The sequence below is a fragment of the Ictalurus punctatus genome, chromosome 2 (assembly GCF_001660625.3).
Source record: "Ictalurus punctatus breed USDA103 chromosome 2, Coco_2.0, whole genome shotgun sequence".
Taxonomy (NCBI): domain Eukaryota; kingdom Metazoa; phylum Chordata; class Actinopteri; order Siluriformes; family Ictaluridae; genus Ictalurus; species Ictalurus punctatus.
The window spans coordinates 14,194,956-14,208,866 of record NC_030417.2 but is presented as its reverse complement, the minus strand read 5'-3'; the positions used below and the strand labels follow the sequence as shown (position 1 = coordinate 14,208,866).

General features: G+C 37.7%; 1 protein-coding gene across 5 annotated transcripts in view; it reads left to right on the top strand.

Annotated features, from left to right (window-relative positions):
• Positions 1-13,497, top strand: part of slc2a9l2 (solute carrier family 2 member 9, like 2) — a 140,519-nt gene extending 127,022 nt beyond the window's left edge. For all 5 annotated transcript variants that reach the window (XM_017458344.3, XM_053688095.1, XM_053688099.1 and 2 more), the window contains one exon: positions 13,115-13,497. In XM_017458344.3, the coding sequence (XP_017313833.1) occupies positions 13,115-13,402 (288 nt within the window). In that variant the 3' untranslated portion in view covers positions 13,403-13,497. The remainder of the gene's footprint in view (positions 1-13,114) is intronic.
• Positions 13,498-13,911: the final 414 nt, after the last annotated feature.

Below are 13,911 nucleotides of genomic sequence, written 5' to 3'. Positions count from 1 at the left end.
AGGTATTTGATAGGATTTAGGCCTAGGATCTGACTGGGCCAATCCAAAACATTGATTGTCTTTTACTGAAGTCATTCTTTTGTTGACTTGGATTTCTGCTTTAGGTTGTTATTGTGCTGGAAGGTGAAATTTCTTTTCATCTTCAGCTGTCTAACAGAGGCTTGTGAGTTTTGTGCCAAAATATATTGGTATTTGGAGCTATCCATGATTGCCTCTATCGTGACTAGAATCCCAGTCCCAGCTGAAGAAGTGCTGCCACCACCATGCTTCACCATGGGTATGGTGTTACTCGAGTAATAAGCTGTCTTGTTTTTGAATCTTTTAGAATCATGCCCAAAATGTTATACCTTGGTCTCATCGGACCATGGCACATTTTATCATATAGTTTGGGGTCATTTAGGCGGCTTTGGATAATATTTTTTGTAAGAAAGGGCTTTTTCCTAGCCAGCCTACCCCATAACCCAGACATGTGAAGAATGCAAAAGATTGTCATCACATGCAGGGAGTGACCAGTACTTGGCAGATATTCCTGCATTTCCTTTAATGTTGCCATGGGTCTTATCAGCCTCCTTGAAAATTTTTCTTCTTATCCTTTCGCATTTTGGAGTCACGTCCTATTCTTGGTAATGTCACTGTTGTACCGCATTTTCTTCACGCCTTGATGCTGGCTTTCACAGTGTTCCAATGTACATCAAATGTTTTAGAAATCTGTTTGTAGCCCCTTCTTGATCAATATCTTTCAGCAGTGAGATCAAGTACATGCTTTGTTACCCCCTTGCAGACCAAAGCTTCAGAAGTCGGATAAAACTAAGATGAAAATCCTACAGAAACAGCTGATCTTTTAGGCAGGTTAATAAGATTCACATGACTGATGATAGGTGGATAATCACAAATAATTACTTTTGTACATTAGTTTGAATGTGATTGGTTAATTCTGAGTACTGTCACATTATAAAAGGGTGTGCACACTTGTGCAACCAGGTTATTGTGGGGTTTTGTTTTTTTTATTTTCTTTTTTCTGTGTTTTTCACTTGAATTTTGTTGGTTGCTATATCACGTAAAAGTTGGAGAATAATCTTACATGATTTATTTGGGGGTTTTTTTGTTGTTGTTTTTTTACATAAAAAGTTTTTTCACAAAAAACTGCAATTTTACGAGAAATGTGTAGACTTTTTTATATCGACTGTACCTTACCCTTCCTCTTTTTTAAATACTAACATTACACACGGCATGAGGCAGTTATTGATCTTGACCTCCAGTCCCCGCAATCACACATCTAATTGACTGCTCAAATTCCAGTATATCCTTTTGAGCTCTTGCTCCTCCCCATTCCTTTGAACATTCTTGAACATTCCTACTCTATTTTTAATTTCCTGGATGTTCTCACGATTCTCACTTTCATCTCAGCACTTTTTGCTTATACTGCCTTTTCATCCTAAACTCTTAACCCAAATCTCAACCAACATTCCTCCTCTTAATTATTTTTTTAATTCTTTGATATTTGTCTGAACCCTGACTACAGTCATGCCTTGCATCCTCAAGCCAAGCTTGACCACATCATCTTCACAACTTTCTCCCCTCCTTGGACAGCTAAACTATGCTATTTATATTATACCCCAAAGGCCCCATCAGTCCCCTTCTACACCATTCTACTCCTGGACAACACCAGCACTACAGAACCTCTGTTTTTCCACTTCCTCCATTAGCACTGGATCTCTAATGACGCTACTTTAGACTCTTTGGTTTTATTGGTATTGGCAGATTCTAGAACAACCACTGGTTCATTTCTCACTGGACTGCTGAATTAACTCACTTGTCTTTCGAAGCATGAATGGAAAAGTAGAGTCATCTTACCTGATCATTGAGCAGTTTATCAAGGAAACTCCAATCCCTAAGCCCAGTGCTATTTCTTTGTTGTCTCTGGCACTCAGTACACAAGTCCTCTCATATTCCAGGTTATTCAAATGCTATAGCTCACTCTCTCTTTCCTAGTTCAGAAAGGAGAGCCTTGGAATCTTCCAAACCAATAATGCATTACTTGTAGTAATCTTATTCTGAACTATCAAGTTCTTGACCTCACCCAGCAATCTTAGAAAGGTATATTGGATACCAGCTCCATCAGGCTGCAAATGCTTTTATCATTTCCTCTATACCCCATTTCTCGTTTTGTATGTATTTTTATAAACCGACTCACACTGGTTTCCCAAGTATTTGCACCATGTTTTCTCCATAAATGGTCAATCCATGAGCAGTGGTCAATCCATGAGCAGCTGGCATCAATGTAACTATTGTGTATTTGGTGACCTGACAGTCTAGCATAAAGAAGGTGCACCTGATTCTCACCCTGTTGTAGTTCCACAGTCCATCCTCACTCTATTATTGGTTATAGGTGTGGTCTGCACTTATTCATAGAAATAAAATACTACCATGAATTAAAAGTACGGCTGTGATGATAAATAATAATAATAATAATAAACTTTCTTTTATACAGTGCCTTTAAAAGCAGCTACTCAAATCGCTGTACACAATAAGCAGTACACATGAAAAAAATAATAGATAAATAAAAATATTAACAATAGTAATAATAATAAAAGTAGACATCAACAAGCAAATGCTAGTTTTAAAAAAGTATGCCTTGAGTTGAACTTTAAATATGTCAAGGGTCTGAGTTTCCCTAAGTTTGAAAGGATGAGAGTTCCAAAGGGAAGGAGCATGGACAGAAAAAGCCCTGTCGTCCATTGATCTTAAGTGGGTTTGTGGAACAGTTAACAAATTACACTGTGAGGAGCAGTGAGCAGTCTGCAATTTAGGGGTGTAAGGGATTAACAAAGCAGATAAGTACTGAGGAGCCAAGCCATGTAATGCTTTATATGTCAGCATCATAATTTTAAAATCAACACGGAACCTGACCGGGAGCCAGTGCAAGGACTCCAAAACAGGAGTAATATGATTGCCTGTCTTGGTCCCAGTCCCAATTGGAGCTTATTGAGTTTGGATTTAGAAACTCCAGTTAAAAGAGTGTTACAGTAATCTATCCAAGTGACAACGAATGAGTTTATCAGCTTTTCAGCTACAGAGAAATTTAGCATAGGGCGCAGTCTTGCTAAATTTCTGAGGTGAAAAAAGGATGCTTTAACATATACTGTAGGTAAGATGAGATAAGGTCGACATTTCTTAACTACTGACATCTCACTTGAACAAACATGATCCATAATGTTTAAAGTGTACATTACCACACTTATACTATACTCCAGAGTCATACTAGCATGCTACACAGTCACATACTTGTGCTCACGTTCCACTGCATCCATATTCATGCCCAAATGTTATATTTAGGAGGTTAGCTTATTTCTTGGGAGCCTGTGAAATGGGAAGAGTCCTGCTAAATATGTGTAATGATATGTATTTCTTTACATTTTCACACTGATATCATGGTGTTTTACTTCAATACCTACAGACTATAGGTTGTCAGTGTTCCTTATTTGTACACTTTATTTAAAGCAAAGATATATATACTGTAAAGCCGATAAAGCAAAACTGTTAGAACTTAACTTCTGATTGAGAAACATGCAAAATGCTCAATCAAAAGAATATCTTATCATTTTGAAACAACTGCATTTCTTTTTTAAGCCCTGTGAAGCCTTATTAGGCCATCATTATTATCACCATTATCCAATGCTGTGATTTTCTATCAAGTTACAGTAACTGAGCTCGGCTCCACTTGCCATTCATATCAACCAAAGGTTTATGATTGAGCTTCACCCTCAATTTAACCTCTGGATATGCTGTGTAATGATAATACTGTAGAGCAAAATCCTCCAAACTATATACTCAAAAGAGCAGAATAAGCAATTACAAACTCATGATTCCTAATGGTGAGAGACCAATAGAGACTGCTGCCTTATACACACACACTTTCCGAGCATGAAGCTTAAAAAAACAATTCTGTAGAAACCACAGAGCATTCAGAGTTTATTAACTCTGAGATCAACTCGTTTAAACACACACACACCAGATAAAAAACTTTTTTTTTTTCAATTTACTCTCCTGACTCAAAACCCTATACACTCATTCAGAATAAATTCTCTCTTATCTGTGTGCTTCCTTATGGAGCTGTCAAGAAAACATAAAATGGGATACATTAGTGTTTCTTCACAAAAATCAGTCTTCCTCTTTTTGTCTGCCTTTTTTTCTCTCTCTTCTCCTGTCTTTCTCTATATATCTGTCTGTAATTGTACAGTGAGATTTGTTCTTGTACTCTATACGCTATACATTGTACATTGCTGTGGGTTTGGTGGGTGGATAAGAGTCATTGTACTGTATAATCCATATTAAAAGGAAATACAGTGAAATAGTTACTGGTGTGATTAACATTTCAGCTTCTGCTGTGCTGACGTTTGTCCTAGATAATAGCTTGTTCATACAGTCAGCTCCAGAATTATGGCATTATGGCACTCTTGAAAAAGTGGGTAAAGGTGGGGTTTTTTATGATTAGTTAGCTTACCCTGAAAATATCAGAGAAATCTAACCTTTAATTGAAGTAAATGTATCTTAAGCAATCAAAAACCCTGATCAAGATTTCTTTTTAACAAAATCATGTTTGTATAACCTCCGTTTGCCAAAATACTAACCCTTGCCACCTCTTGTAATGTTTGATGAGGTTGGAAAATACAGAGCAAAGAATGTGCATATCCACACACAGAGCTCCATATCCATATAAAGACCCTCTCCAAATCCTCCAGGTTCCTAGGGCCTTTCTCGTACTGTACTGTTACTGTTGTATCCATCTTTACCAATTGTGCCAATAATTCTGGAGCTGACTGTACATCATATGCAACTGTGTATAATACCATGTTCAAAGTTTTAGCATATATATTAGATTCCACTCTTTTGGCATTCATGAAATATAAATATAACTTACTGTGACACCTCCAGTTGGTTGGGTCGTGAATGATGAACACAGGAGTCAAGTATTTGAATGGTGCACCTGGTCTTTCTTCTTTTTTCTTTTTCTTTTTTATGCAAACGCTTCAACCAGCACTTTTTATTCTAAAAACAGGAGAATAAACAACCAGTTCTGCTATAATATAGTATAGTTGCTTTCAGCACTATTCATTTCCATCTCTATTTTGGCATAAGCAACCTACTGATAATTCTGTTGTACAGCCAGTGTTGATGTTTTCACAGCAAATACTGCTGTTTTAATTATTCCAAATCGTGGAGTTTTGTTCTGAAGTTGAATGAATAGTAAATTTTGCTTCTTGTTCATGAAGGTCCCTCCTCCTTTGCAAGTGATGTCCAAGACCACCCACACAGTAATTCAAACACGGAAAACCCTGTTTTCCAAATAATATGTTAAATGGTCTGCACTTATATAGCACTTTTATCAAAAGCGTACTTCACTGGTAGCTGCTGCACCACCAATTGGTCTTCCTCCAACAGTAGGGACAGCAGCCTGACTACGCATTCACTCTCAGGCCGCTCTCAAAAAGCTGCATGGAGGCTTCTGGCTTATCCTGTGGAGACATCTTAATTTTGGTGACCTGGGGCACATTTGGCATGCAAAAAGGGTTGCAGCAATCTCTGGAGTATCTTGCATTATTGTTGAAGTTCTGCCCATGTGTCAAGAACGGCTTGATGACTTACCTAGTGGAGACTGGTGAGGGACTTAATCACCCTGGTGAAGTTGGACTACATGGGTAGCATATCTGTTCTCTATCCTGGGTTTGGGCAACAAAAAGACATCCCCAGTTGGCTAGGTGGGGAATGAGGACACAGAATGCAGATATTTGAATAGTAAATGTTCTTTCGTTGTATTCTTTTCTAATGCATAGGCTCCAGTGAGCACTTTTCATAATTATTTGAGTCAGAGGTGGTCAGTAGTTAAAACCTCTGGGCTATTGTTCAGAAGGTCACGAGTTCAACACCATCAAGCTTCCAATGTTAAGGCCCGTTCTCACCGGGACGTTTTTCGGCGTGTTTTTTTTTTGTGTGTGTGTTCACACCCACGCGTAAAACAGTATATATACTGCAACTTCATCATGCTTAAATTTCTCTGACTCATCCTGAACTTCTCTTGCATTCATCCAATTAAATGCTGTCTATAACGTATATGTACCACCCAGGGGCAAGTATTGCTCTACAGTAGCAGCTCATTAGCAGCAAACGTGGTTTGTTGGTGCATTTTTTGGTGTGCACACTATTCCTACACACTATTTCATGTGGTTAATAATAAACCGTTAGAGTTTATTAATTTCAGAGAGTATAGAGTTTGTGCATGTTCGGGTTTATGTGACCGACTCTGGGAGGTCCGATGACAGGATGTCTTGCTACCTCAGACTGATTGAGAATGCGATTCTCATGTTTATACACTGTCAGGACTTTTGTATCAGTAAGACATTTCAGATGCCTTGAGGTGTTGACCATACAGCTCTCCATTAGCATTGGTGCTCCTGAGAGACCAAGATACTCCATATCACCATTTGTCTGCAGTACCCATGCAATGACAGGTTATTATTCCAGAACTGGCAGTGCTTTTAAAAATACACATTGCTCCTTTAAATATTGTGTAGTGAAATACAACTTAATGATTTTTCTGTATCCATAAATCACATTATTGAGCAGCATTAAATTCAGGTGCAGTTACAGTGATTCATCATATCAAGAGAGAACATTTAAAAGTCATAGCAAGCACTGGAGAGTGTGTATCTGTCTGTCTGTCTGTCTGTGGGTGTGTGGGTGTTGGGGAGAGTCAGGTGTTTTAGCCTTTGTGATAAATAAATGTCCCTATAATGATAGAAATACATGACAGTTTGACCTTGTGGTGACATTTGGTTGGACAAGTGCAGCTTGTGTGTGTGTCTGTGTGTGTGTATGCGCGTGCATGCGTGTGTGTGAGTTTGTGTGTCTAAGAGAAACCGATTGGAATAGCCAGCAGAATGTAGACACATCGCCATGGAAACAGGAGATGGGATAGGTCTGGAGGCTGTGTATGTATAAATCATAAATACAGATGGGTTAGAGTTTGTTTCTGTTAAATACTGCAATTTAGCACCACATACTCAGGAGCTCTGTGTGTGTGTGTGAGAGCGTGAGAGAATCTCTTTTTCACAGGATTATACTCTTTGACCAATAATGAGAGGATTTTTTTGGGTCATAAATCTGATAAATCCACATTAATCTCCCTGACATTGTGTGTAAAAAGCCCACGCAATATGATAGATGCCTGCTGTAATAATCTGTCTAACTCAGTATGAAGGTTTTCAGTGCATCACAATACCCGCTCACAGCTTCCCATTCTTAAAACAGGATGACGTTCAATTAGGACTGCTAATTGATTAGGTCAATTAGGACTGAATATAATTAATGCAAAATGATCCATGTGGAGTTTTATATTCCAATGTGCCATTTACTTCACCATCATAAACGTGTTCTAATGTAAGAGCACATAGCTCTCTATTCCTGAATGAATACAACAGTGAAGCTGTTACAATTGCACGTGGTTTTAGGTCCAACACTGTTAAAACAGTTATATTACATATAGACCTGCCTTTAGAACCATCTTGTTATTTATTGGGATTACTTCCAGAGGAGGTGGAGAACAATAATATGATATTCTTATTGAGAGTCTTGCTCTTAATAGCTAAGATGATGATTACGGTCTCCTGGCTGAAGCCGCAGCCCCCCACTATATCATAATGGAGGGAAAGGGTGAAGGATGTTTATTACATGGAATATATAACTGCAAAAGTACAACTAAAAACAGAAATATTTTCAGTTAAATGGGCCCCGATCATCTCATATTTTCTCATGTGATTTGTTGTAGGAGTCGGAGTAAATTCTCTTTATCTAAATCTGAATGCCATTTTGATGTTATTCACGCATTACTATTGTCTATTCATTATTACTGTGCCTCTATTTTTGTCTCTTTTTGATTGATTGATTGATTTTTATCTATTTACTGTCTTGGTGGTTGTGACCCATTACTTAACATTTTGTCCCATGAGGGGGAAATATGTGTGGACACTGAGAGGATATTGGAAGCCATGGACTACCCTGTAAGACATGTATACCTGTGCCATATCGCTGGATTACTAATTGTACTGTACTGCTGCACTTGATAAAATCGAACAAAAAGAAGTTTGAAAAAAAAAAAAAAACGGTTATAAAGGCAGACGAACTGATTTCATTTAAAACATCCAGACATCTTGATTAGATAACAAGTAGCTGAACAGAGCTCTCAGAATTCAATGGGAATTCCTGACCCATAAAATCACATTCGATAGAAAACACCAGGGTGAACCATGCTGTCTCCTTTCCATGCACAGCTACAGCACCACAAGAAATTCCATATCGCAGAACTTTGAATGATGGCATGTCAAGAGAGGAGTCAAGAGAGCGATACCTAAAACACTGATAGTGTCACTCAAAAAAGTAAAAGAGTGGTACAGTACAGCAGGTACAAACAGCAGCAGCGGAAACACTCGAAAGTCCTACTTGGTAAGTGAAAGATACTAAACATATTGACATCATAGCCTCAGGTTACAGTACATTTCATGGAAGGTGCTTGATATTCTCAGTATAGTAGTGAAATATGTGTAGCAGTTTCATAGTCTATTAAGTGCGCTTACATTTTGCTTGTTAAGATTAATGATGAGGCAGTGTCTGTGTTATTTAGTATAGTTTTATTTGTTTAAAACTTTAAAAGTTCCTTAGCAATCTACTCATTCCTTATTTCTGTTCTTGGTCATTTATGTATAATTTATATTAGTTATTATTATCATACCAGGGAAAAGTCATTAGATTAGCCCTAGCGAAGAAAGTCAATAGAGTAACAAAATGTTAAGTTGTTCCTAACAGTTTTGTTTGACATTAAATTATTGAAGAAAAAAAAACAATAACCAAGAATGCCAGATTATATTTATTCCATTTATTCCCATCGTTCTCATTTATAAGCCATAGCTAAACCCAATCAATTGAGTATTTTCTGATTAATTCCCATGAATATTAAACTATTAAAATATTCAGGGTTTTTTTTTACTTATTTATTTTTTTGCAGTGCTATGGGTAACTATTTCAAAATTTGATATTGAAGTATACACTGATAAAACTGATATCACACCCATGTCCTGGATGAATATGAATGTTCATTAAATTGGAATATAATTATCTATACATGTTAACAACCAAGTCAAGCTTAACTAATACTGTAAACTGTCACAATAAATCATCACAGCTGTACAGATGAACACACACAAAATAAAGCCATCGGATCTTGCATAATGCTGCTGTGGCATTTATTTTATGTATGTATAATTTGTTGTAAGTTTTGACCACAAACATTTCTACAGCGTTAATAGATTTGCTTGAGATTTAAACCTCTGTGTCTGATGTCATCCCTGTGACATCATAAGCTCTCTCTCTTTTTTTTTTCTTTTTTTTTTCTTATCTGTAACTGTCACCCCTTTTTTTTGCACTAAAGACATCAGGGTGTAGCATGTGCAGTGACAGTTTCACAAATATGTACGAGTAAATTTGAAATCTCAATCTGGCTGACACAAATGTATTCTTGTGAATACAGGTCTTCCTCAAGAATTTAGTGGTTCCTATAGCAACACACAACAATATTTTGGCATCTTTCTTTTTTTTTTTTTTTTTTTTTTTTTTAAAGATAAACAGCTGAATGCTAAAAGATGAAAAGAAAGAACAAGAAATTAAGAATGTGTGTTATGTTTGTACAGAGTTAAGTTCTAACTCTTTTCAGGTGTAGGGAATTTAATAATTGAAACTTTTATTCCGAAATGATGTGAAATGTGCACAGCTATTCTGGTCACTAACAGCAGAAGGTTATGTAGGTAATCGTGGTTCTGTGACTGGAAGGCTGCCAAGTCGGTTTCATCTGGGAATTAGCGCAGTACTCCCTTTGGAGTATCCCCATCCAAGTACCAATAGCAGTCATCACTTTGTGACCATAGCTTGTTTTGACCCCATGTGGGTAGCCTGTAAAATGTCTCTGCCATGCCATGCTTGTCTTCTGGTCAGTCTTGTCAACCCGGGTGGTCTAGGAGGTCAACCCCTTAGTTACATATCACCCCTTAGTTAGGTGACTGAGAAGAGGATGAGAAGGAAGCTAAAATCTATCATGGACAATCCTTTTAATCTTCTCTATGCTGAGCTGAGGAGGCTCAGGAGCACATTCAGCCACAGATTCATCCAGCCACATGAATCAAAACATCTGGGGGGCTCTTTCATGCCATCCGCCATCAGACTCCACAATGCAGCAATACCCAGTACCTCCTACTCCACCGATTGAGTCTCACAGAAACACACACTCAACAATTAATTGTCATTTCACAGATACTGCACATGTATATAAATACTGAGGATATTGCACATATACAGATAGAACTCTAGAATATGTACATACACACAGATCTGTTTTATTGTTTTTATTATTTCTTTTGTATAGGTATTTATAGAAATTATTTTCTTTCTTTCTTCCATTCTTTAATGTTACTCATCCTACTTTTGCTGCTGTGTCAGGAGATCAATAAAGGTACATCTTATCTTATATGTAACCTTCCATTCTACTTCTTTATATTTCATTCAGTTCCTTAAGACCTAGTGAAGTCCATATATCGACGCTATCATGGCGTTTCTTAAATTGTACATTTGTCGCAATGCAGCAGTTCCTTTACCAGGTTGCGCCGGCTCAATGGCTAGAGAGTTCTTAAAACGGAAGATTCCAGAGCTTTCCTGCCAACTCTGTGAAACACCTCTGTGGTGCTGTCCACACTAGTATTTTGTATTTTCTCAACCTTTTCTTTATGCCCCACAGCCTTGCTGGGTGGCATCTGTCCTCCTTTGCAGCGAGAAAACATGCGCTGGTCCAACACATCATGGTGTGCACACACGTCCTTGTCACTGCTACTTAGATCTGCACTTGTGATATGGTTGACAGGCCCTGAGCATTCAGCCAACAAGGACACTGTCTGCAGTGTACCATTCCCAGGTTTGGGAACTACTGCAGTCATAATTAGCAGCATCCCAGTTGACACTGAATGGCTGAATATGGGAGATATATAGCCACTCGCAATTTAATGGTTGAATCCATAATTGAGTGGCTCTGTCTTCTGTCAGAAAGGCTTGCATAGCAAGCAGGTCAAGCCTCAAGCTACCAGTCTATGAAGGAGTCAAGTGACTCTTATGAATGACTTCCAGTCCTACTGCTTCCACATATGAGCTTTGTCTGGCTCATCATCTGCTGTTATAGGACTATCCTGGCAGCAGCCAATCAACCAGATAAGTGCATATGTACAGACCCTAGTGTTGCACCCACTTTGTAATGGTACCAGAACTAACCCAAAGGGAAGGGTACATCATCTTGTGACCTCACGGACTATTGCACATCTTGCTCTTGGAGTGATCTTTGTTGGTTGATCACTCCTGGGGAAGGTAAAAATAGTCTTGAATTTCCTCCATTTGTACACAATCTATCTGACTGTGGATTGGTGGAATACAAACTCTTTAGAGATGGTTTTGTAACCTTTTCCAACCTGATAAGCTTCAACAACTCTTTTTCTGAGGTCCTCAGTAATCTCCTTGCCATGATACACTTCCACAAACATGTTGTGAAGATTATACTTTTATAGATCCTTGTTCTTGAACAAAAAGAGGGCACTCTCTCACATATTTACATTTAAATTTACATTTATTCACTTAGCAGACGCCTTTATCCAAAGCGACTTATAAATGAGAAAGATTGATTGAAAACACCTGACTCTAATTTCACCTTCAAATGAACTGCTAATCCTAGAGGTTCACATACTTTTGCCACTCACAGATATGTAATATTGGATCATTTTCCTCAATAAATAAATGACCAAGTATAATATTTTTTTATCTAATTTCTTTAATTGGGTTCTCTTTGTCTGCTTTTAGGACTTGTGTGAAAATTTTATGTTTTAGGTCATATTTATGCAGCTATATAGAAAATTCTAAAGGGTTCAAAAACTTTCAAGTAATATAACACTTCTCTGCATGTTTGGTAATACAACATGGCACTTTGGGCTTATTTAATTCGAGCTGGAGATTTCCAGAATTCCAGTCTACAATGCTATAGTAGCATTTAGCTGCATTAGTTTGCACATTTGGGCAAACTGTGCAGTTGAAGGAATCGTTTAATGGATGAGACTCAAGTCACTGAAAGGAGCGTATCAGCTCTTTTATATTTGGCTACACGGATTTGCGCAAACAGCTTGGGCAGCTAGTGAGGCCACTATCTTTACTATCAACACACACTACTTTTATCAAAATTTGCAAGAAACAAAGTATTGCAATGGTATACCTAGCATCTTGAATCCACTTCCTTAAAGTATCAGCAAGAGGAGAATGGGAAAGAGGACCAGTCATAGCATGGACCACTTACACAGGTGATAACATTGCTATTGGTATTTGGCAAGGAAGCAATCCCACAGGAAAACTCCACTAGTTAAGAAAGGAAACCTTGCTAGTGGTCCAGAGGATTAGGAAGTAGTCCCCTTACTTGTTAGCTAAAGTACTATTATAACTTCAAGTATAAAGAAGTAAATATCATAAATCTAGGCACACAGTATTTTTTTAATAATTAATTACATTTGGCATGTTGGACATTGTTTCTATTTCTTGAATATGACTTTTCTATTTATTTAGTCAAATGATTTTAATTGTTGGGGACACAGTGGCTTAGTGGCTTTGGGCTTGATTCCCGCTTCTGCCGCGTGTGTGTGGATTTTAACGTTGTCCTCGTGTCTCAGGGGTTTCTTCCAGGTACTCCAGTTTCCTCCCCCAGTCCAAAGACATGTATTGTAGGCTGATTGGCATAGTTGGCGTAGTTTGTTAATAGGTGTGTCAGTGTGTGTGCCCTGTGATTGGTTGGCACCATGTCCAGGGTGTCCCCCGCCTTGTGCAAGTCCTCTGGGATAGGCTCCAGGCTTCCCATGACCCTTTGTAGGATAAGCAGTACAGAAAATGGATAGATGGGTGGATTTTAGTTGATTAATTAATTTAAGTTGATGATGACGATGACAACGATGATCTTTTGGTATGGTAAGCCATGTTTTTGTATGTTTTGCAGGAGTCGCTTCAGAACTATGCATTCTTGGTCTTTCTCTTTGTGTGTGTCTTCGCCGCCATCTACATCATCATTGTCCTTCCAGAGACCAAGAACAAAACGTTTACGGAGATCAGTCAAAGTTTTGCCAAGATCAATAGCATCGCCCAGAGTGTGGAAGCGGAGATGGAGGATGTTCTGGACGTCCAACCAGAAAAGACCAATGCATTGGGCCTGAACGCTGAACCTGCTAAATATCCAGACAGGAATCATGAAGATAATGGTGTGGTGCAATCCGAGAGCTTCTTCTAACCCTGCACCCTCGTCATATGACTGATCACTTGTATGTTCAGCAATACACAGTTTTTATATATATATATATATATATATATATATATATATATATATATATATACATACACTTTACTCAAAGGTTAATAGTACTTTACTGTTAATTTTATTTCAATTTATGCTCATTTTTAAAATTTATTTACATCTCTTTCTATTAACTAAACTTAGACCATGCTGTAGTTCTTGGAAAAAAGCCTTGAAGCTGCTATCGAGCAGCTACAATCGACATTTACTTACAATTGCAGCTAAAACTGATCACTACCGTTTTTTCATACTATTATTCAGCGAAAAAGAATGTAACATCATTAACTATTCCGCCTTTTTATTTAACATCCCTCTGTGACCAGTAATCTATGTTTACAGTAATTGCTGCTATGACATGCTGTAATATTTTGAATATTAAAATATTTATATTGTTGAGCAATGTTTTGAGTACATTTGAAATTAAATGTTAAATAATTCTTGAAATT